The sequence below is a fragment of the Nycticebus coucang genome, chromosome X (genome assembly GCF_027406575.1).
Source record: "Nycticebus coucang isolate mNycCou1 chromosome X, mNycCou1.pri, whole genome shotgun sequence".
NCBI classification, from domain to species: Eukaryota; Metazoa; Chordata; class Mammalia; order Primates; family Lorisidae; genus Nycticebus; species Nycticebus coucang.
In genome coordinates this window covers 157,093,605-157,118,738 of record NC_069804.1, presented here as the reverse complement: position 1 = coordinate 157,118,738, position 25,134 = coordinate 157,093,605, and the positions used below count along the sequence as shown (strand labels likewise).

The 25,134-nt window shown below is 43.0% G+C and overlaps 1 protein-coding gene across 1 annotated transcript; it reads right to left on the bottom strand.

Annotated features, from left to right (window-relative positions):
- Nucleotides 1-566: 566 nt before the first annotated feature.
- UTP14A (UTP14A small subunit processome component) lies at nucleotides 567-22,725 on the bottom strand. The gene is made up of 15 exons (XM_053580061.1): nucleotides 22,610-22,725; nucleotides 21,484-21,559; nucleotides 20,583-20,653; nucleotides 19,959-20,023; nucleotides 16,868-17,010; nucleotides 16,411-16,566; nucleotides 11,091-11,210; nucleotides 10,890-10,984; nucleotides 10,202-10,325; nucleotides 10,032-10,109; nucleotides 7,938-8,304; nucleotides 4,217-4,617; nucleotides 3,063-3,256; nucleotides 2,833-2,932; nucleotides 567-1,000 (listed from the first exon to the last, which is right to left on the bottom strand). Exons 1-15 carry the CDS (start codon nucleotides 22,633-22,635, stop codon nucleotides 728-730), a joined length of 2,289 nt encoding a protein of 762 aa, XP_053436036.1. The 5' UTR covers nucleotides 22,636-22,725; the 3' UTR covers nucleotides 567-727.
- Between the last annotated feature and the right edge of the window lie 2,409 nt (nucleotides 22,726-25,134).

Sequence of the window (25,134 nt, the reverse complement as noted above, 5' to 3'; positions counted from 1 at the left end):
GCTTGGCCCTGAGCTATGAAAGAAATGGAATTGAGGTTCATTTCTGAAATCACATTTACCTTATCTGTAAAGTAAGGTAAACCCTCCTTATCTTGTTATGAGAAAATAAGTATGAGATACTCTGGACAGCAATCTGTGTAAGCTGGGAAATTCACAAACATGAGGTAAATAATACTGGCTAGATTTGTGGGGACAGAATTCAGCTTCAGCACCACCCTGGTCTTAGGATCCATCTGGGGCATAATCTAAATGCAGAGTTTGTACATCCTGTTTCTAGGTGGAGAGGCTAAAATACATTACATTGTATCACTCACTTTTTCACTCTTCAAATTGGCAGTTATCTATGGTGGATCATATGATGTGACATATTTATATTTAAGATCATGGAATAGGATACATTCTCTCATTCTGATTTAGGACCACTACATAATCCTTGGTAAGAAAATGAGGGGCAGGGGTAAAGCTGACAAGTACAACTTGAGAAATGTACACTGGAGCATCCAAAGGTGTCTGACTTAAAAAACATGATTCAACTGGGGGATAACACAGAATATACTCTAGTTAAATAGATAAAAATGCCTTTATTTCTAAAATGCAGCTTAACTATACCCACAGTGTGCTTAGCCACTTTTGGAATCCATCCTGCAGTAGAGTAAAACTGGGCCAAAGGAGGAGCATACAGGGCTCCTGGTCCCAGGCATCAAGATGTCACTCCTCCAGGAGCAACTCAATCTATAGAGTTTTTCTTTAACTGCTTTTTGTGAAATGCAGAGAGTTGTTTAGGATTCCTCTGTATGACAGAGAGGTCCGACCTGGAGGAAGACCGGTAGCCCACATCCTCTGCTTTTATGGGCTTAATGATATGGCCTGGCTTGGTGACAACCTTGGGAGTAGTCAGCTTTTGGAAGGCCCTCTGGGTGTTCCACGTGGATCCTATAGGGGTCTGGATGGTCCTTTCAAATTGTTGATGGTGGGTGAATGGATATGGGAGTACACGCACCTGGAAAGGAAGGAAGAGTGACTTGGTGTTAGCCAGAGGTGCAGTTATATACTCTAATGACAACTCAAGTCAGGTACTGTTTTGGTTGAGGTCATAGTCCTACATGAGAACTGCCAGTGACTAAGTTACTGAGATGGTAAGGCATCCTAGTGCTCCCATCTAATCTTAGGAGTCCCAATCTGCCTGAGGACTTTTAGGAGTAAATGAACCTAAGTTAGCTCAGGATCCCCTGGGTTTACCCAGCAATTTGGAATTAAAAAATACTCTGACATTATCTGTCTAGCTACAGTGGCTCAAGGCTTCTGTCCCAGAGCGTGTTTTCCTATATAACACCATGACTGCAGGAAGTACCCAGGCTTTTGTGTATCCCTGTGGATTTTATGACACTTCTACCGTCTTCATGTTCTCAATCCTTTCCTAACCTCTCCTTGATACATATAATTGATTTTTTTTTTTTTTTGTAGAGACAGAGTCTCACTTTATGGCCCTTGGTAGAGTGCTGTGGCATCACAGCTCACAGCAACCTCCAACTCCTGGGCTTAGGCGATTCTCTTGTCTCAGCCTCCCGAGTAGCTGGGACTACAGTTGCCCACCACAAAGCCCAGCTATTTTTTTGTTGCAGTTTGGCCGGGGCCAGGTTTGAACCCACCACCCTCGCTATATGGGGCCAGCACTCTACCCACTGAGCCACAGGTGCCACCCTATAATTGATGTTTTAAGGTACCCAAAGATAGACTGAATCCTGGATATCTACTAGGATGTCACAGTTAGCTTCATCTTTTGGCATCACAGAATAAAAAGCTGGAAGGCCCTAAATATTGGCAACTGTCATTTCCCTTGACCTGTCTGGCTTAGGGAAGGGAAGTGCTTGACCTAAGTAAATTAGGAGCAGCATGGGAAAACAGAACCTATGGCTCCTTCTCCTTTCCTGGTACTCTACTACATTGCTACCTTCAGACATTTAAACAATCTTTAAACACTTCCCTAGTGGCCAGAGGAGGCAAAAAAAAAAAAAAAAAATGGGGGAGTAAAAATCAGTAGGAGTCTTTGGAGATATCCAATGGAACATTCAAGAGAAGCTGAGTACTATCTGGTAGTCTTGACAGTAGTGAAGGAAACAGATTCTCTTTAGGTGAAGAGAATGTCTTATTTGGGTCCATGGCTAAATGAGTGCATGTCACCCTGGGGAAGAGAAAAGAAAAAGAACACCTGGACAAAGTATTCAGTCTCAGGAGTTCCCCAACCACCCCAACTGGAAGCACTTTATTCTATTGTATGCTGGAATCTGCAGTGTATAACTTACTACAAGATTGCTGTGAGCTGTGATGCTACAGCACTCTACTGAGAGTAATATAGTAAGACTCTGTCTCAAAAAAACAAAAGACTAATCACCCTGGGAAGGGGAGAGTGATTTTTATTGAGATCCATATTCTACCTATTACATGGAATCATGGCTTGGTGAAGGACCCTTTTCCCCTGCCTATGTCATCAGAGACTTCTTGAACGAGAAAAGGGATACTATGGAGGTGACTATAAATACGAGCCTGCAGAATGGTAACTCTGAGTTTGGTAAACCCAGCTGCATCAGAATTATCTAGTATCCTAGTTGAAAATGCAGAGTTGGGAGGCTTACTGTTGCTGCCCAAATTACCCTTTAAGTCTAAATCTTTCCAGTCAGTAATTAAAACAACATAGTCTATCTGGAATTATTAATCTCACGGTCAGTCAGTGAAAACAATGGATTTGATTCTTGACCACAGACCACTAGATTTCTCCTCTCAAGCAAGAGAGCCAGGCAAAGAGAATAGGCAGCTAAAAAGCTAAGGACTCACCTGATGAGCAGCTGCATGGATGTTTCGCTTCTCATTGACAATCACATTTGGCAAATTCTTGTCTTTTCTTGGAGGACCCTCAGGGGCTTTAATGAGAAACCTGGAAAGCAAAACAGCAGGATGTCTTGACTAGGACCATTAAGGACTTAATCAAAAGGACAGGGAGGACACTTAAGGGCAAGGTGAGAGAACCAAGTGCCTTTCTGATAGGATTTCTTCCTTGTTCTTACCGGCGTCTTTTCTTGGTACTGGGCTTCAGGCCCACACCACCCCACTCGCCCCAGCCAGGCAGCGTCAGGTCCACGTCCTTTGGCCTACTCGCCTCCATAGCTTCCCTCTTTTCTTTCAAGAAGTCTCTGATGACATCATCCCCAGCAAAAGCTTCCTTTATCATCTGCTTTTGGTGTCTCTCTGCTTTATCTTCCTGGGAAGAAAGAAGAGTGAGAACTACAAGCTTGCCTAATGAGCCATGGTTCATAGCAAGCACCCTTGAATTTTAGGTCGTGACACTTTAGCGCCCCCTAGGGGGAATTGGTGAACAATGATGGTCTTGCAGTCTAAACCAATCAGCAGCCAATCAAGCTCTAATTTTCTTTTCCCTAGGGTAAGTATTCCTAGCTCATTATCATGACACAATTTTAAACTTTTCAGTAAGGGAACTGCAGGATGGAGGAAGGAATGGTCTGTGTTAGTAGCAGGACTCCAAGTAGCCTGGCCAGAATGTGGGCTTCCTCTAGCTTGTATCCCTCAAAAGACAGGGCTCAGTGCCCTTAGCACAGTGGTTATGGTGCCAGCCACATACACTGAGGCAGGCGGGTTTTAGCCGAGGCCTGCTAAACAATGACAACAACAACAAAAAAAACAGCCGGGCGTTGTGGCAGGCATCTGCAGTCCCAGCTACTTGGGAGGCTGAGGCAAGAGAATCCCTTAAGCCCAAGAGTTGGAGGTTGCTGTGAGCTATGATGCTACAGCAATCTACTGAGGGCAGCATGGTGAGACTCTGTCTCAAAAAAAAAAAAAAAAATAAAAGGTTCCTTGACCACATGAGATCCCATTGAATAAAACCCTGGCCAACTGCTCAATGACTCACCTTTGAGTTGTCCCGCCTGGGGTCTGGTCAGAGCTTTCCTCTGAGGACAGTTTTAGAGCCACATCAGACAAGTTTTGGTAGCTCAGGATTTAGGATGTGGGGGCCTTGGCAGTATCCACATATTTCCATCTATTAAAAATGTCACTGGGACCAGCCTGACCCCATACTATTCTGGACCTTTCAATTACTGAAAAGTATCCTCAGTGAAATAAAGCTTCACTACTCCTTGTCCAAGGATACTTTCTGCACCAGCTCCGATCCCCCACAATGGCCCATGACCCTGGCTCTGCTCACCGACTCCTCTATTGTTGTGGGAACTGCTAAAGACTTCATGGAAGGAGATTTTGTGGTTAGGAGGTTCTGCAGGTCAATCATTTGCTCCTCCTTTTTCTTCTTAGGGCCACCGGGCTGAGTATTTAAGTTCCTCTCCAACTGCTGCCCTTCTAACACAGGTCTGGGAAGCTCCTGATTTTGAAAACATCCTTCTTTCTCCAGCTCTTCCAGCTTTTCCAGAGTCTGTACTCTCTCTGGCCTCTGAAACAACTGGGGCTCTTCATCTTCAGGGACAGGTTCCTCTCTCTGGACCTGGGGAACAGTTCCCAGCAAACTTGTGTTTTGCTTCCTGGACTGATGTTTTTTCCTGCACTTCAGAGACAGTGTTCTCAATTCAAACAGCACCTCCTGGCTGCTAGAATCTGTAGGGGGAAGGTGAAAGCCATCAGAAAAAAGATATTGGGAAGTTTCTTTGCATTTGTTGAGCATCCACTGGGTGCACTAGATACCACCTAACACATTCTAACAATGACAAATGAGGAAGATTCTGTAAGCTGGATCTCCTTGAAAGGTCACCAGTCATGACCTGTCAAATGGCAGGCAATAGAGTTTAGTAGTTAAAAGGAGCATGTTGGGATGCAGACATCCTGGGTCCTATTCCAATCTTTGGCAATGACTCACTATTTAACTGGTACTATTGCTTAAATTTTTCTGTACAGTAAACTCTGCTAGGGAAGACTGCCCTAAGTTCCAAATTGAAAAACAAAAACCATTTTAATAGGTGGCCTCTGAATTTGTTTTACTACTTATAAAAAAACCTTATCCAGGATTGTTTTATCTTGACTCAAGAATTCGCACTCCAGACTTGGCACCTGTGGCTCAAGTGGCTAAGGCACCAGACACATACACCTGAGCTGGTGGGTTCAAATCCAGCCTGGGTCTGCCAAACAACAATGATGGCTGCAACGACGACAACAAAAAAATAGCCAGGCATTGTGGTGGTCACCTGTAGTCCCAGCTATTTGGGAGGCGGAGGCAGGAAAATTGCTTGAGCCCAGGAGTTGGAGGTTGCTGTGAGCTGTGATGCTACAGCACTCTACCCAGGGTGACAGCTTGAGGCTCTGTCTCGGGGGGGGAGGGGGAAAAAAAAAAGAATTCGCACTCCATATCATTTTTTTTTTTTTTTGAGACAGAGTTTCATTTTGTCACCCTCGGTAGAGTGCCATGGTGTCATAGCTCACAGCAACCTCAAACTCTAGGGCTCAAGTGATTCTCTTATCTCAGCCTCCCAAGTAGTTGGGACTACAGGTGCCTGCCACAATGCCCAGCTATTTTTCAGAGGAGGGATCTCGCACTTGCTCAGGCTCACCTTGAACTTGTGAGCTTAGGCAATCCACCCGCTTTGGCCTCCTAGAGTGCTAGGATTACAGGTGTGAACCACTACACCTGGCCTTCCCACTACCTATCTTTAATAATCTGCTATGGCCAAGTCAAAAACAAATGAAGTAGCTGCTTTTGAATAGTGGATGTAGCTTGCACCCTCCAGTCACTGGCAACATCTGAGCAAATACCACTAAGTCTCAAATACCACTAAGCCTGAAGGTAAACATGGCAGCAGCAGACTTCTAAACTGTCCTTTGAGGCGGCACCTGTGGCTCAAAGGGGTAGGGCGCCGGCCCCATATGCTGGAGGTGGTGGGTTCAAATCCAGCCCCAGCCAAAAAAAAAAAAAAACAAAAAACAAACAAAAAAAAACAGAGCATAAACTGTCCTTTGTACTGACTCAAGTTGCCTTCACTCCCAAGTCTATCCTGTTCTCTAAGCTTTGGCTTAAATCCATTGCAGCTCTTCAGATCTGGCCTTTGGACACACATATATGTTTATTTCTCAAGAGTCAAGGTATGCTCATTTTGATTGGAGTCCATGACTTATTATTTTAGAACACTCTTTGTTGTAAGGTTTGGGAAAATTCTACATATTTATTATCCGAGGAAATCCAAATCCACTTTCAGACTGCAACCAACTGTTCTATACATTTAGCTAGATGGCCAGTTCAGTTAAGAAGGCTCAAGAGTGGCTCAGCACCCATAGCACAGTGGTTATGGCACTGGCACATGCACAGAGGCTGGCAGGCTTGAACCCAGCCCGGGCCTGCTATCATAACGACAACTGCAACAAAAAACAGCCAGGAGTTGTGGCGGGCGCCTGTAGTCCCAGCTACTTGGGAGGCTGAGGCAAGAGGACCACTTAAGCCCACAGTTTGGGCTTGCTGTGAGCTGTGATGCCATAACACTCTATTGAAGGTGACATAGTGAGATTCTGTCTCCCAAAAAAAAAAAAAAGACTCAAGAGAATGCTGCTAGGGTCCTGTGGTTGTATATGATCTGCCTCACAATCTCAGCCTGCAGTGCTACTCTCCAAAATCCTCTCAGAAGTGGCTACTTGTAACTATTAATCCCAGAAATCTTTAGCTGAAACCTTTAAAGTAAAGCTCACTATAACATATTCCAAATTAACAGGTCTTAAGAAATTAATTTTTACCATGTAAAAACAGATTTTTCCTTTCATCTAAATGCATTCCTGTGTGAAACCAAATGAGACCTGAGAATCTGTCCAGATAGCCAGGTGATTTGTGAATGTAGGTAGTCTCCTAAGGTTTTTTATTTTTTATTTTTTTGCAGTTTTTGGCTGGGGCTGGGTTTGAACCCACTACCTCCGGCATATGGGGCTGGCGCCCTACTCCTTTGAGCCATAGGTGCCGCCCCTCCTAAGGTTTTTTAATATTCTGGTTTATCCCCAGAATGGGAGCTCTCTGACCAATCTCAAGGGTACTAATATTGTTAATATAAAATCTCTTCAAGATAACAGTTAGAAAATACACAAATAGAGTCTGAGCATGGGGTCACAATTCTAATTTACCAGGTAGCCTGTGGAGCCATTCATTCCCATAAAGCCTCACCCCATAGACACATCTAAACCAGCAATAAGTGCAAAAAATGACTGGGCACAGTGGCTCAGTCCTATAATACTAGTACTCTAGGAGGCCAAGGTGAGTGGACTGCCTGAGCTCAGGAGTTTGAGACCAGCCTGAGCAAAGGAAAAGACCCCATCTCTAGTAAGTATAGAAACAATTAAGGAGGCATTGTGGCGGTGCCTGTAGTCCCAGCTATTTGGGAAGCTGAGGCAAAAGAATTGCTTGAGCCTAGGAGTCTGAGGTTGCTGTGAGCTAGGCTGATGCCACAGTACTCCAGCCTGGGGCAACAGAGTGAGACTGTCTCAAAAAAAAAAAAAGAAAGAAAAAAAAGAAAAAGCCACTTCTACTTACCAACAAAACAAAAACTCCAGCAATTTTGAGAAGTTTCATTAATGTCTCAAAGTCCACCTTTCTATGCCTATAAATGTGAACAGACTTGCTGTCCCATTGTACCTTTTATTCTCTGGTTTGTAGGTGCCAAGAATGCTAAATCATGCCCTTACTTTAAGGACGGTTATTGTTATATCTTTCTGGAGACTGTAAGCCCCCAAGAGCAGAAAATGTGTCTGAACACACTGCACAGCCATGCAGATGACTGCTTTTTAAACACCTATTATTATGAATCTAATTTCTCTTTAGGGACCCAGTGCCCTCACTCTTCAAAGTCCCCAGGGCCTAATCACTATGCAGCATGTGTAGGTGGACACTTTTCTTTCATAGTCCATTCAGAGCACTATGAAGTTCTTCCTTCCATTTCGTCACAGCTTACCTTGTGTTTCTTGACTGCCTTCCTGGTTGAGCTCAGACATTTCTCTAAGGGATTGCCTTTCCTCAAATTCTTTTAACAACATTTCTTCTGCAACTGGTCTTTCATCTCCCTCACTTTCGGAAATCTTGTGGGCCACAGGCTCTGGCAGTTGTTCAGGGTCCTCCTGGATTTCAGCCTCTTTTGTGTCACTGGTGCAACTCCTGAACATCCAGGGATTTGGTCCATCTGCATTCATCTGCACTTCATTTACTGCATCAGGGACAAGGAGTTCTTCTGTGCCTCCTTCTTCTTCACTCTCTGAGACTACCTGGAGTTTCTGCATCAGTTCTTTGCTCTTGGCCAATTGTTCCTGCATAGCTTGCCGAGCCTGGAGAAAGCACAACAGCCTTGTCATTAATAACCACACTAACACATTTCTTGGTCTGTTTCTTTCTTTCCTTTTTTTTTTTTTTGGTAGCGACAGAGTCTTACTTTATTGCCCTTGGTAGGGTGCCGTGCCCTCACAGCTCACAGCAACCTCCAGCTCCTGGGCTTAGGTGATTCTCTTGCCTCAGCCTCCCCAGTAGCTGGGACTATAGGTGCCCGCCACAACGCCCGGCTATTTTTTGTTGCAGTTTGGCTAGGGCCGGGTTTGAACCCACCAGCCTCAGTATATGGGGTCCGCGCCCTACTCACTGAGCCACAGGTGCCACCCTCTTTTTTTTTTTTTTAGACAGTTATACTTTGTTGCCCTTGGTAGACTGCTGTGGTGTCATAGCTCACAGAAACCCCGAATTCTTGGGCTCAAGTGATTCTCTTGCTTCAGCCTCCCGAGTAGCTAGGACTACAGGCACTTGCCATAATGCCTGGATATAATTTTTTTTTTTTTTTTTTTTTGTAGAGACAGAGTCTCACTTTATGGCCTTCGGTAGAGTGCCATGGCCTCATACAGCTCACAGCAACCTCCAACTCCTGGGCTTAAGTGATTCTCTTGCCTCAGCCTCCCGAGTAGCTGGGACTACAGGCGCCCGCCACAACGCCCGGCTATTTTTTGGTTGCAGTTTGGCCGGGGCCGGGTTTGAACCCGCCACCCTCGGTATATGGGGCTGGCACCTTACCGACTGAGCCACAGGCGCCGCCAATGCCTGGATATTTTTAGAGATGGGGTCTCGCTCTGGTTCAGGCTGGTGTCGAACCTATAAGCAATCCGCCTGTCTTGGCCTCCCTGAGTACTAGGATTTCAGGTGTGAGCCACTGCACCTAGCCTCTTTTTTTCTTTTATAGACAGGGAGGGTTTCTTTTTGTTGTTGAGGCTGGAGTGCAGCAGTGCCATCTTAGCTCAGAGCAGTCTTGAACTCCTGGGCTCAAAGAATCCTCCCACCTCAGTCTCTTGAGTAGTTCTGACTATAGGCATGCACCACCATGCCCGACCAGGCTGGTCCATTTCTTAAAGTTGTTTCATCTTGATTTAATAGTTATTTCTTATTGCTTCTTACTGATTTCAACTGCACATACAATATTGTATTAGTAGCTATGGAATAAAATGGAAAACAAGTTCTTTGCCCTTAAGGTTTCAACACAAGATTAAAAAATAAAAGCTTGGGCGGCGCCTGTGCCTCAGTCGGTAGGGCGCCGGCCCCATATGCCGAGGGTGCCGGTTCAAACCCGGCCCCGGCTGAACTGCAAACCAAAAAATAGCTGGGCATTGCGGTGGGCGCCTGTAGTCCCAGCTACTCGGGAGGCTGAGGCAAGAGAATCGCTTGGGCCCTGGAGTTGGAGGTTGCTGTGAGCTGTGTGATGCCATGGCACTCTACCGAGGGCGATAAAGTGAGACTCTGTCTCTACAAAAAAATAAAATAAAATAAAATAAAAGCTCCTCTCCCCTTTGCTGGACTTGGCCTTCAATGCTGTTTCCCTTTCATCTCTCCTTTTCTACCTTGTTCCTGGTCATTGTCCTCTCCGCCTTAGAGATTTTCCTGATGCCTTATTAGACTGCTTGTTTTCCATCCATCCTCCTGGATCTTCCCCAACCTTGTTTCTGCTAGCATCCTTAATGACTGATTTTCCTCTCTCTCCTCCAATTCCAAATCTTTTCTCACCTTGATGGTCTCTTACCTCCAGGTCATATTTGGCCATAATTGCCTTTGACTTGGCCCATTTCCCGCTGTTCTGGTGCTTAAGGCTCATTCGCTCCTGGAAAGAGAAGACAGTATGAGATCCCTAGCACCTTCCAGGAAAAGCTGGTTCAAAGGAATGGAGGTGAGAAGGGTTAGAGAAAGTCTCACCATCATCCTGGCCTTCTCCATTTTTTCCAGTTCTTCCAAGGCTGCAGTCGGATTGACCTTCCGCAGGTGCTCAAACTCCTTTAGGGCTTCCTTGGCCTTTCCTTTCTTCATGACTTTGTGATGCCTATAGGATGAGAAGGTGTAGGAGGAAAGAGTTCAGAGGTTTAGCTGAAGCACTGATGCCATAGGCACAAGTGCCCGTCCCACCCGAAAGGTTTCTCTAAGCAAGGGGCTCGAATGGACATCATAGAGCTAGTTGGCCACAGGGAGCCAGTTTGGGGCATCAGACAAATGCCAGAATTCTTGGTCCCCACAGAGTCCATTTTCCTTCTATAGCCAAAGGGAAGAGTAGAATGAATTTCAAAGAGGCAAAAAGGCAGGAAGGAAGCTGTGGAAGTAAGAGCTTATTCTGCAGAACCACTCCATGATATAGGGAAACAGAAAGTAACCGAACAGTACTTTTCTTTGGCAAAACCAAGAATGAAAGCCAAAACCAGAGGAGAGGATGTTACTGAACTAGGTAAAACTATATGAAGTTGTTTTAGGGGAAAAAAGGCTAGTCACTCCTATTTTGGACTTTTATATGACTCTTCTTACCACATAAAAGGTTCTCTCTTAAGAATTAATTATGACTAGTGACATCACTTTCTCCCATAGAACCAAAGGACAGTTCACAGGGCCTCCTTACTTTTTGCTTTTGATTTTCTTCGCTCTTCGAGCCCTGGCCTCATAGTAGGACTGGAGAGCCCTGGCTCTCTGAAGCTCTGCTCGGCGCATCTTTGCCTACAATGAATGAGTGACATTAACAGTGGCTCTTAGACTATGAGGGCAGCAAATGCTGGGAGAAGCATAGCAAGCCTGGGTATATTGAAGATCCAATGACACTTACCTCTTCTAGACTCATGGCTTTGAGAGAGGCCTTTTCCACAGGAGTCAGTAAAGGGTCTGTCACTGGCTGCTTGTTCTTATGGAGGAGGTTAAAAATTTCCTGCTCCAGGGGAGTTCTTGCCTTAAGGGGATAACAAAACATTCTGAGTCTTAAGCCATGCTTTTATAGCTTTCTCTTTCTTTTATAGTCATTCCTATGACTGTCTAATTTATGAAACTATAATTGGAATCACTAACTGGATGGGATTGGCTGTTACAGTAAAAGGGGGTTTTGGTTTACAGTTCAGTTGTGTAAATAAAACCTTATTTTATTCTGATCTAAGACAACTTCAACAAACAAATTTTGAGGTTACTCTAATATTACTGAAGAGAATCACTCTGTTTTTAGGTTACCCATATAGTAAGTTGACCACCTTTGGGACTGTAATGTATGGCTGATACATGGAGGTAGTCACCCTAAGGAACTAGACCTACTGTATTGATATGTTCATGTGGTGCATGTCTGGTCTATGAAAATTAGGTTAACTTTAGGAGGTGATTAATGTAGGGAGGTGGTCAACTATGGAGGAGGTTCTACTGTATATGTAAAACAGAATTCTATTCTCTTAAGAATCTAAGCAGGATGCCCTTAAGGTAAATGCTGGTAGGAGAGGAACAGCAGTACCAACTTAACAACAGTGTTGATAGTTAATTAGTCCTTATACTGTATATTTGAAGCACCTAACTATTGCCTTATAGTTAGGAAATCTCAGATTCACACTATAAGCCTCCTTTTAAGAATATTTCTATGATCCCAGCACTCTGGGAGGCTGAGGCGGGTGGACTGTTTGAGCTCACGAATTCAAGACCAGCCTGAGCAAGAGTGAGACCCCATCTCTAAAAAATAGCTGGGCTTTGTGGCAGGCACCTGTAAGTCCTAGCTATTTGGGAGGCTGAGGCAAGAGAATTGCTTGAGCCCAGGAGTTTGAGGTCACTGTGAGCTATGATGCCACAGCACTCTACCCAGGGCGACAAAGTGAAACTCAGTCTCAAAAAAAAAAAAAAATTCTAGAAGGAAGGGGAGGTTAGATCTTAAGGTAAGTATTATTTGGCATTGATGGTATAACCAGGAAATAGATCTAAACAATGGCTCAGAGGGGAACCTCCACTTTTCAAATCATAGCCAACTGCTACAAATAATGTATGTGTATTTTCCTGGTATCATTCATTACTGTTGAAAGGAAACAAGAAAAATATAACATTCTTTGGCACATTGTACAAATTTAGCTTAAGGGTATGTGTTTTAATTTCCTGGGCACAAAAAGACATAGCCTTAAAATATGACCTTCAATGTAATTAGCCTGCTTCTGACAGTTCAAACTCTGTTTTCTAACTCTGGCTCGAATTCCTCAGTTTCCAGTTCATTTTGCATGTTAGGCAAAGTGTCTGTTTTATGTATGAAATGAATTAAATGTGAACCAGATATTTCACATGTTCATAAAAGCCCTAGTTTGCTGCTTGACTGATACTGTGAGGATGGCTAAAATAATCAGGCCAATCATGCCACAGCCCACTCTCGCAAGGCACAAAGACAGCCCTAGGCAAAAGAGGCAGTTGCAAACCTCACACACACATTATGTGTGGTTTTTTTCAATAGTCATATACATCATGGTCAGTATTAAACTTACAAATATCTGGACAAATACATAAACATACATCATCACACATTACATGGTGCTATTGATTTAACCATAAACCTATTCCACTGAATAGTAAAGGTACATGTTCTTCCATTTTTGGTATTTGCAGCAGTGATCAATCATAGGGTACAGTGATTTATATTACTATGTTGTGATCTCCCTTCAATTCAATTCAATTTACAAACATTTATTGATTGCAGACTTTCTAGGCACTTGTGTGGGGTGCTAGGAATACACAATTGATTAAGATAGCTCCTGTCCTCATGGAGCTCATAGCCTTTCAGAGCAAAGAGATACATATAACATTAACAACATAACTTAATACATTAAATGTTATTCTATAGGGGTAATCACAAAGGGAGAGTCATAAATTCTTACTAGGAGGTGGGTAAGGCTTAGGGGAAGTGACTTTTTAAATTGTATTTGAGTAGGCTGAGTGCAGTGGCTCATGGCTATAATCCCAGCACTCTGTAGGCCAACACAGGTGGATTGCCTGAGCTCAGGAGTTTGAGACCAGCCTCAGCAAAAGTGAGACCCTGTCTCTACTAAAAACAGAAAAATTAACTGGATGTTGTGGCGGGCACCTGTAGTCCCAGCTACTCAGGAGGCTGAGGCAAGAGGATCACTTGAACCCAAGAATCTGAGGTTACTGTGAGCTGTGATGCTATGGCACTCTATTGAGGGTGACAAAGTGAGACTTTATCTCAAAAACTGACTGTATGTAAGAGAACATGCTGTCCAGTGTAGCTAAAATGATGGGTGCTTTTATTTTATTCTGTAAGTGGAAGCCTTTGAAGGATTTTAAGTAGGAGAGACAGTCTTGTGTTTCAGCAAGAAAAACCCAGTGATTGTAGAGAGGATACATATACAGTTCCAAAGGATAAGTACTTTAGGACAATGAAAGTGAAAATGAAGAGGCAACATGATCCGAGAGCTATTAAAGAGAGAATTTACAGTATTAGCCCATGGTATGGGCTGGGGAGAGGGCAGTTAAGGGGACAAGCAGGAACCAGATGACTGAAGTTTCCAACCTAAGTGACTGGGGTAGGGAGTTGGGCTGTTAATTGAGTTACAGAGTGAAGGTGTGGTGTATGTTTTGGGAGCCTGGGGGAAGGAAACCGAGAGCTTAGTTTGGACTGTACTAAGTTTAGGGTGCATATGGAAATCCAGGTGTCCTGCTAGGTATATGGAATATGGGGCTGGAGGTTAAGAAGAGATTGGGAATGGTTGAAAGTCATGGAATTTACAGAGCAACAATAAAAAGGACTAAGAAAAGTCAGAGAAATAAAATACCAAGAGTATGTCACAGACACTACGGGAGGAGAGTTTTTAAGAATGTGATGTGCCAAGGGTGTAAAATAGGCTAAAGACTAAGAGGGCTTAGGATCTGGCAATTTTGAGGCCCTTCGGTAGTGCCCTTTGAGAGAAGTTTCAACAGGGCAGTCAGGTAAGACAGTGAGAGAGTGGAGGCAGCACTGGATACTAGCTCTTCCCCACATGCATTCCTCATCAAACAACAAGGCTTACTTTATTTTTTAAAGCTGAAATCCAATTTATTCAAGTTTTAACAAAACCAGCTTGTATACCCTGGTTAGATTAGGTCCGAAAGGTATCTTCACCACAATTTCACAGCCTTTAAAATGCTATGCTGTGCTTCTCTAATTTCCAGCAGGGACATGCAGCTTTTCTAGCACCCCGATCCCCTTTGTGAGGGCTTATTTTGTGCGTTTACTGAGAGACTAAGGTTTTGAGAACACTTTAGGAAATGCTAGTGTAGACACATAATGGAAAGAAGGTGATAAGTTATTATACATCATTTCTAGCACTTGCATTTCCTCTGTGCCATATTGGCATAATTTTTCAAAAATAAATCTCAGAATAAGTAAATGGTACACTATATTCAATGTATAGCATCTGGCCCCACTCTGTCTTGAAGAAGCTGTGCCATTCTTAGTGTACCCTCCTCTACCACCATATTGTCATTTTTTTTTTTTTTTTTTGAGACAGAGTCTCACTATGTTGCCCTCGGTAGAGTGCCGTGGCATCACAGCTCACAGCAACCTCCAGCTCTTGGGCTCAAGTGATTCTCTTGCCTCAGCCTCCCAAGTAGCTGGGACTACAGGCGTCCGCCACAACGCCCGGCTATTTTTTGGTTGTAGTTGTCATTGTTCTTTAGCAGGCCTGGGCCAGGTTTGAACCCGCCTGCCTAGGTGTATGTGGCTGGTGCCCTAACCACTGAGCTACGGGCGCCTAGCCCACCATCTTATCATTAATAACAAACTTGGTATTCTCCTGCTGTCTCCAAGATTACACTGGTATCTGGAGAAAGCAAGGTGCAGAACAGTGCGTACTACCATTTTTTGATTAAAAAAGGAGGTAAACATGAATATATAAATAAAACTGTTAAGTCAACAACAATAACAAAAACTTATAACAGTGGTTACTTTTGGGTGAGCATGGGGGTAAAAATGATCAGATAGGGCACAGGGGTGGGGTCAGACTTCACTACATAACTTCTATGCTTTTTATTTTTGAATCCTACAAATTGTATTACCTCTTAAATTTTTTTTTCCTAAAGTCTCCCTTCATTCTGCAGCCACACTTTAAACCTGATCTCTTTTTCATGTGGAAAAGGAAGCCTCCTAGAAAGAGAATGGTAGTGACTTCAACAACATAATCAGAAACAGAGCTTATCCCCTTAATAAGTTACTACTTGCTCAATTTCTAGCTATAGTGGCAATCAATGTTTATTTTAATTAGCTTTAGGTAAACTTCTCAGCACATAAGATACTATCATTCTCTGGATTTTTAGAAAGCACAGAGGAGAAGCATAAAACAAGGCATCTATTCATGGCTCGGGCACTACTGTTTTTTGCCATTCTTCTATTTAAGACAGAGAATCCCATTATAGACTCCATACCAATGGTGTATTGGAAAAGTAGGCTAGCTGCTCTAAAGCAGTCATTCATAGACTAAAAATTGAAGACTTTAGGGACAAACATATACGATTACCAACTTTTAATTCTGCCAAAAGCCTAACTACCATTCCACCCCCAACTCCATCATTTATTACCACCATAATTTCATAAAAGAGGATATCAAGATCATTAAAGTAGAAAGGATTACCTCATAATAAAGAAGAGCTGGCAACATTTGATGCGTACCAAACAAACATACTCAGAATTATTCTTTTGGTTCAGATGGATAAAAACTTTGTCAGGGGTCAGTGTTTGGGAAACCCAGCTCTAAAATACCTCCCCTCTGCCCCTTGCGGCTCAGTCATTATGAGTTACTTGCTGAAGTTCTAGTCACTAGTAGCAACACATTTTTCAAAGTGGTACTCCTTTATAAGCAAACTTTGGGTTCTGTTGCATATATATCTCAAGGCATCATTAATGCTATCCAGTTCCCAGTTTTCCTAGGATTAGAATGTGGTTTTAAAAGTGCTTTTGATGACCTTGAATATAAGAAAGAAAATATTGTTATGTTCCCTCTATACTGGCAATCAGATATTTTAACACAAATGGAAATAGCCAAATACCATATACTAAAAGCAAATGAAAGTGACTACAGAGCCCCTGTGTATTGCATGACTGACAATGAATCACCTTCCCAGGTTCAGTTTCTTTTTGTTGCACTCACCTTCCAGCCACTGAGCACATGTTCAATGGGAGCAAATGCTGGCTGCTTCTTCTCCAGGGGAAAAACCAGCTGCTCTGCTTGCCGGTTCTTCAGGACGATAGGATCCCATTTGGAGAGGACTTGTGAGGTTTTATTGAATGCTACTTCTCTGTGGATCTAAAGCAGGCAAAGTCCATAAAAGGAGAGAGCCACAAAATTAAGCATCCAACTCCAAGGACTAACAAGAACTAGAGGCAATGTTTCTTAGCCCAAGACAGACTCAGGATGCTAGAGATTACCTCTTACTTCTCAGGACTACATTTTCCCCTAATTGTTTTTAATCTTGTCCATGATGGGGAAATAACAACTCCCCCTTTTCACATTTCTTAAGCCTTTCCCCTTTTGCTCTTCTATTACCCCACTTTCCCTTGTCATTTCAACTTCTTCCCCTTAGTGGACCATTTTCTCTGTGACTTACCCTTTCAACCTCTTCTTTGGTAAGGGGTAACTCCACAGTCTTCTTTGATTTGACTCTATTCAGTTGCTTTTTCACAGTGGCCAATGAGGATGAAGTTTTACCTGGCTCAAGCAGATCTGCAAGGACCAGCTTTCTTCCTGATCCTACAGAAAGGCCAAACTTTTTGGTCAGACTGAAGTGAGGTGAAATCTCAATATAACACAGGGAGTAGCCTCAGTAGAAAATGCTTGTAGAATATCAAATATGCAGAGAATCAAGAATAATTCTCTTACTTCAATCCCCTATTCATGACTATGGCAACACCATCACTCTGCTACATTACCCTAATGCAATTCATTCTTTTTTTTTTGAGACAGTTTTATTATGTCGCCCTCGGTAGAGTGCTGTGGTTTCACAGCTCACAGCAACCTCCAACTCTTGGGCTTAAGTGATTTTCTTGCCTCAAACTCCCAAGTAGCTGGGACCACAGGCACCCAACTATTTTTTTGTTGCAGTTATCTCTGTTGTTTAGCAGGCCTGGGCCGGGTTCGAACCTTCCTGCATGTGGTGTATGTGGCCGGTGCCCTAACCACTGAGCTATCAGCGCAAAGCCTCCAATTCATTCTCTATTTTATTTTATTTTTTCCGTAGAGGCAGAGTCTCACTTTATCGCCCTCGGTAGAGTGCCGTGGCGTCACAGCTCACAGCAACCTCCAACTCCTGGGCTTAGGCGATTCTCTTGCCTCAGCCTCCTGAGTAGCTGGGACCACAGGCGTCCGCCACAACACCCGGCTATTTTTTTGTTGCAGTTTGGCCGGGGCTGGGCTTGAACCCACCACCCTCGGTATATGGGGCCAGCGCCCTACCCACTGAGCCACAGGCGCCGGCCCCAATTCATTCTTAACATAGTGGCCAGTAATTTTTTGAAAATACAAACCACAGCATGTCTGATCATGCTGAAAATCCTCCAGAGACTCCATATTATACCTGGAATCCCATCAACATAGCCCTAGGGGATCTGGTCCCTATTTGCCTCTCCAACCTCATGTTACTCCCGATTCTCCACTATACTTTCTAGTCACGTGGCCCTTCTTCCTATTCATCTAACAGTTGTTTCTTCCCCAAAGCCTTTGCACTAGTTATTCCCTGGCTTGAAATGCTTTCATCTATTTTTTTGGCAGGGGATGGGTTTTGAACCCGCCACCTCTGGTATATGGGGCCGGCGCCCTACTCCTCTGAGCCACAGGCGCCACCTGCTTTCATCTATTTTTGCATGGCTGACTTTGTTATTAAGATCTCAAATTTTGCTTCTTCAATGATCTTAACCAATTTAAAAGTAGCTAGTTTCTCGAATCATTTTTTTTTTTTTTTGATAAGGCCTCACCCTGTTGCCTGGGATAGAGTACAGTGGCATCATTATAGCTCACAGCAACCTCACACTCCTGAGCTCAAGTGATCCTCCTGCCTCAGCCTCCCAAGTAGCTGGGACTGCAAGTGCACAGCATTGCACCTAGCTCATTTTTCTATTTTTGTAGAGATGAGGTCTTGCTCTTGCTCAGGCTGGTCTCAAACTTCTGACCTCAAGTGATCGTCCTGCCTCAGTCTCCCAAAGTACTAGGATCCACCATCTTGTTTAATTCACTGTCTCCTCTCATTAGAATATAAGCCTTCTGAGATCATATCTTAACTATCACTGTAGCTTTAGTATCTAGAACAGTTACTGATACATAGAAGTACAATAGATTTCTGAATTAATATGCTTGGAATATACTGTTACTTGTTCTGAGAGGCTGTATCAGTAGTTACGACAAACAAAACACATTTCAGCTGCCTAAGTTGTGAAGAGGGTAAAAATGATTTGGCATCTAGACTTGGTATTAGGCTAAAATCCCAATTCTGTCACACTTACTAGAGAACGTATTTTTTGTTGTTGTTGTTGTTGCAGTTTTTGGCTGGGGCTGGGTGTGAACCCGTCTCACCTCTGGTATATGGGGCTAGCACCCTACTCCTTGAGCCACAGGAGCTGCCCCTAGAGAACATATTTTTTAAATTTTTTTTAAAAAATTCAGACTCATATAGAGTATAGATATTTAAGTTACATTGTTTTCGTTTCTGGGGTAAAGTTCAAGTTGTAGCTTGAACTACAGGAGGCATGCTGAACACCCTCACATTGTGCACATTAGGTGAGATCCAGCCAATCACTCTCCTTCCTTTCCCCTCTCCCTCCCTACACTATACTTGTGGAGAATGTATTCTTTTTTTATTATTAAATCATAGCTGTGTACATTAATGCAATCATGGGGCACCATATACTGGTTTTATAGATCGTTTGACACATTTTCATCACACTGGTTAACATAGCCTTCCTGGCATTTTCTTAATTATATTGAGACATTTACATTCTACATTTAGTAAGTTTCACATGTACCCTTGTAAGATGCACCATAGGTGTGGTGAGAATGCATTCTTAATAGGGGTGATTTTGTACCCCTCTTCCCAGGGGTGGAAATTGGTTGGGGAGGGGGTTGAAAAAAATCTCAGATATTACAAAGTTCAAAAAAAAATCTCAGATATTACAAAGTTCTATAAAGTTCAGTGCTATCCAAAAAATCTTATTCCTGAGTATTTGATTTCCTATGGTAGTAGGAAGGCAGTGAAGAAAAAAAAAAGTCTAAAGAAAAAAAGGTTGAGAAACACTGTACTAGGTGATGGTCCTTGAGTAGGTAACTTGACCTCTGAACTCCAGCTGAAGAAAACATTTACCTGTCCTAACTCAAAGCATTGTGAGAGAACTGAAATAAAAATGAAATTGTGAATACTAAAGAGCTATGCAATTATGAAACATGACTAAGCTAGTAAAAGTCAGCCTCTATGCCAAAAGTATCTCATCAAGCTCCATAGGAAACCCTGACTACTACTGCCTTCCAGGCTTTCTTTGAGAAATGGAAGAAACTCAAGGTCATCTGACTACCCTTCCTCATTCACCTTTCTAGGTACTTATGGTATGAATCATGAACTACATCAAAGACAGCTCCTGGGGGGATGAGGTGACCACTGTGCTTTTGGAACTCCACAAATTTCACACTTAGGTATCTTTCTTTGTTCAACTTACCCTCAGAAGTGACATTGAATTCTGACACTTTCAGACTAGCCTCAGATCGCTCAGCCAATTTCTGCCTGAAATTAGGCAAAACAATACAATAAGAATGGATACATTTTGTAGGGGAACTTCTTTCTTCAAGCAAGGCTTTAGGTTTTTGATTTCCTAGGGTCAGGTTTTGTCATGAAGCAAACGAGAAATACCTATTTCTAATCTGGACCTGGTAGTCTAATCCTCATCTCTTCTCTTTATGTAAACTCAGCCCCTCAAGAACACAAGGTTATACAAGGTAAGCATAGTGGAAAACACAACAGACTTGGATTCAAACACAACTGAATCTGCCACTTGGGAGCCAGGTGACCAAGGGGGTAAGTCAATTAACTTCTCTAATGGGAATAAGTAACGCCTACTCAATGCTCCAAAAGACTGTAAGTGCGAACTAACAATTCAAATGCACGAAGGCCTAACACAATTATAGCGGTAAGGATAATAAAGCTCACAATTACATAATGCTGACTATATGCCAAGCAATGGTATTAAGATCTTTACACTAGGCACTCAATAAATGTTAGCTGCAGAGAAGTCTCATGGAAGAAGCAGCTAGTTACAATCTGCCCAAACTGATGGGAATGTTACCTATTCTTTCCACCAACAGAATTGATCACTTCCAGAAGCTTTTGATGCTTTCTCTCTCCATCATTGTCCCCCTAGACACAGAAAAGGAAAAACCCATCAGAATAATGAAGGGTGGGAAAAGACAACATGAAGATTGAGGCCTATATAAAATTTCTCATTCATTCTTTTGATCAGTGGATAACTTGGGAATCAGATGAGGTCTGGTGTGCAGGCATTCTAGTTCAAACTGAAAGAACTGTTTCAAAATCCAAACTCTTTATTATAAGAAACACAGATCCTTAGTAACTTGGGAACTAATGCCATGCTTCTGTTCTAACTTGTTTTGGGACAAAAAGGGCTGAGAATGATATTTCTGTATAGAATATACAGTGTGATCTGATACAACCCCCCCTAATATACAGTATAAGTCATAGTCACAATCACCAAGGTAGCAATTCCTAGGGAGGAAACAATTAAAAAAAACCCTCCTTGTTACTGAAACAGGTATGCTGTATGCTTCCACCCAAGAAAAAACAATTTAAGCAGTTTTGTTAAGGGAATAAAGAATTAGAATTCCTGTAACATCTGCTGGAGATCCAGCTTAAAAATACATACATGTATATTTCAGTCAGATAATTAAATAACTCTCCATAGAAATCCAAACTTGGGAAATGGGGAAATCATGTGACAAGGACCATGTGTTTTGGTCTCATGAACTATACTTAAAAGACTTGATAACAGTGATTGTAATTACAGACTTCAAATATCCAAAGCACTTCATACAATATTTTGTACGTCACTAAGTAAGTGTAATCTGAAAGACATGAACAAATATATACAATGTTACCATCCCCTTCTTTTCCAGAAATACACTGTACTGTCTACTCTGATTTTGAGGGCAGTTTTAGCAGTTGTCACCTACCTCATCTTCACTATGACTCGAGGGGTAGTCTTTTGACAAATCCACTAGTTCTTCATGTTGGCTCAAAGCCAGGAGGCTGTTAAAAGAGGCAAGAGAGAAATAGTAGCATTTGGAAAACTTCTAGTCTATTAAAACATTCAGTTCTCAGCACATAATAGCCCCAACTCTTGAAAGATGTACAAAAAAAAAACAGAGTGAACGTCTTTGGAAATTTGTCTACATCGAATTTAAACCAAAGTCAGATATTACCTCTAAGAGGTGAGCAGCAGTTGTAACCCATTCGAAACTATCTGAAAAAGCTCTAACACTGCAGTGTTTGGCACCTTTCCTACTGGCCTCTGGGAAGCTATAAAAATGTCAGATTCTAGGGTTTGAGGTGGCAGAGGACGCTGATACTGGCCCTTGAGATAAGGCAGTTTCATGCGTATTATTTCTAAGCATCCTCCACATGTTAGACACCCTTTAGGTGCAGCCTCCTCAAAAGTGTCACTTTAACCACTTGCTCCCGGGAAGGGGGAAACAAGGAATTGATCCAAAGCAGTTAAGTAAACCATTCTTCTTGCGGCTTGCTTGGCAAGGTTGGTGCTTTTAATTGAGGAGATTGGTACCCGCAAACAAATTATAACGTCTGTTATCTAACAGGACGTATTGGTATTTGCAAGGCAAACATTATTAAACGGATTACATTTAATTCTGGCGGGGGCATGAAACATCACAAAAGTGAAAACGTTGTGAACGATACCAATCAGCAAAGGTTTACAAGACGTAGGGTTTATAACCCCCACAACCGCCTGCGCGGAGTTAAGCCGGGCCGCAGCATAGGCAGGAAAAGGGGTCACGTGACAAGGAAAGTGGCAACATATTAACTTAGCTGGAGACATAGAGGCCACATCAGGACCACAAGGATGCTTCTAAAATGCTGAAGAGTGGAATGAGCAAATTAAATTAAATTAAATGGGGTAGAAAGGATGGGTCACGGAAAATAGTAACCAGTAGGTTACCAATAGTAACGTCTAGGGAGGGGAACCATTGTCTGTTAAAAGGCAGCGCCCATTTCCCAAAAGCTGGGGAACCTGGCCCTCAAGGAGACCCAGAACCCCACCCCCACCCCCTCTTTATTCCTCACCTTTCCGCAGCTCGGTTCATGCTCATCTCAGCAACCTACTTCTCACATGGACCAAGAGCGGAAGCCAAAAGAAAACCAATCTCCGTATCGGCCGCAAAGCAATTTTTGCTTCCGCCAATCGGGTGCGACAGGGCACGTCACTTCCGCTTTGTGCGAGGCGATTGAGAAACCAGAGCCATAGCGGGAGGGGTCTGTAGGAAACCGAGAGCCTGGGGCTGGTGGGAGTGTTCGCGGGCGTGGCCCGGGTTTCCTCAGCCAGGCTGTCTCTTCGCACCCTGCATTTCTCTGGGGCGCCGGTGTCTGTCCTCTTGGCCCCTAGTTTCCACGCGGTCTAAAGTGGGTGAGCTTAGGGCTGGGGCGTTGCCTGTTGTCAGGGCCTGAGTCCGAGCATTCTTTTGTCCCTGTCTAATCCAAAAGGAAAGACTTCAACGCCTTTCTGTGTTCCACAACGTCCTGTAAGCTGGTCACTGGGCAGCTCATGGCTTCATTGAAAACTTTTCTTTTCTTTTTTTTGAGACAGAGTCTAAAGCTGTCGCCCTGGGTAGAGTGCTGTAGCGTCACAGCTCACAGCAACCTCCAACTCTTGGGCTTAAGCGATTCTCTTGCCTCAGCCTCCCAAGTAGCTGGGACTACAGGTGCCCACCACAACGCCCGCCTATTTTTTTGTAGCAATTGTCATTGTTGTCCAGCGGGCCCGGGCTGGGTTCGAACCTGCCAGCCTCTGTGCGTGTGGCAGGCGCTGTAACCACTGTGCAACGGGTGCTGAGCTTGGTTTTATTTTATAAATGTGCTCCAAGCTATTATTGTATGTTTGGATTGTGGAACAATTTGTAAGATGAATAGTTTTTTTTAATGTGTGTTATTAAAAATGTCCTGAGTGAAGATAATTGTCAGATTTATTAAGGAGGATTGCTTTGTGCCCACAACCCATGTAAAATAATAACATGAAAAACTACAAAAAAAATTTGCATGAAAACTCCAAAATCTACCCCACTTGCCTGGATCTCTTTCTTAGGCTTTAGCATCTCTGATTGCCTCCGGGCTATCCTTTTGTCTGCAGTCACATCAAACATGAAATGACCAATAATTTATATCTTTTCCGCCAGAGTTCTTGTCTTGAATTTCCCATTTGTATGACTGGCCCATCCACTACCCAGTTAGTCAAATCAGAAGTCTGAGAGTCATCTTAGATTCCTCTTGTTGCCACAGTTGTTCTCCCACACTGTCAGTTTCACTTACCAAATTTCTCAGAATAATCGCCCTACTTTTCCATTATTATTACCATTGCATTAATTCTGACCTTTGCAATTTCTTTTTTTTTTTTTTTTTTTTTTGCTTGTACAAAAGGTTTTTATTGGTGAGGGAGGAATGCAGCAGAACAGCACCAAAGAGGAGAGAAAAGAAGAGAGAGGGGAGAAAAGAGAGAGAGAGGAAAAAGAGAGGGGGAGAGAGAGAGAGAGGAGAGACTGAGACAGAGAGAGAGAGAGAAGAGAGAGGAGAAGAGAGGAGGGGAGAGAGAGCTGACCTTTGCAATTTCAAGCTTGTGGTATTGCAGCAATCTTATAGAAAAGGGGGACATAATAGCGTATTGATGGGCTCAGTGCCTGTAGCTCAAGTGGCTGAGGCGCCAGCCATATACACCAGAGCTGGCAGGTTTGAATCCAGCCCTGGCCTGCCAAACAACAATGACAACTATAACCAAAAAATAGCCTGGTATTGTGGTGGGTGCCTGTAGTCCCAGCTACTTGGGAGGCTGAGGCAAGAGAATCGCTTAAGCCCAGGAGTTGGAGGTTGCTGTGAGGCCATGGCACTCTACCCAGGGCAGCAGCTTGAGGCTCTGTCTCAAAAAAAAAAAAAGGAAAAGAAAGAAATAGCATATTGATGAATAGCATGAGTTTTGATGCTAGTGAATTTTAGCCCTGTCACTCTAGCTTTGTAATTCTTGAATAAGCCACTTAACTTCCCCTATGCCTTTGTTTCCTTATCTTTATAATGGGGATGATAATACATTGGGTAGTTGGGAGGACTAAATGAATTAATCTACATAAAACTGAAGAGTAAGTGGAAAATCCTTGGAATAGCACAGTTAGCCCCCCACATCTTCGGGATCCACATCTGCTGATTTAACCAACCAAGGATAAAAAAAATTCAAAAAATAAATAATAATACAAAACTGATAACATTTATATAATATTTACATCACATTAGGTATTTTAAGTAATTTAGAGATGATTTAAGGTATACAGGAGGGTGTGTGCAAATACTATACCATTTTATATCAGGAACTTGAGCATGCATGGAGTTTGGTATCCACGAGGGTCCTGGAACCAATCTCCCTTAAATACTGAGGGGGTGACTCTACCTGTCACAGTTAATGGTCAATAAATGTTAGTTATAATAAAAATTTTTTACTGGCTTTTAGTCTTGCTTATGACTAAGGTGAAATAAAAATCTCTAGTTCTTGTCAACCTCTCCATCACTGGGAATTGCTTGCCACTTCTCTCAGGGTACTCTAAATTACATTT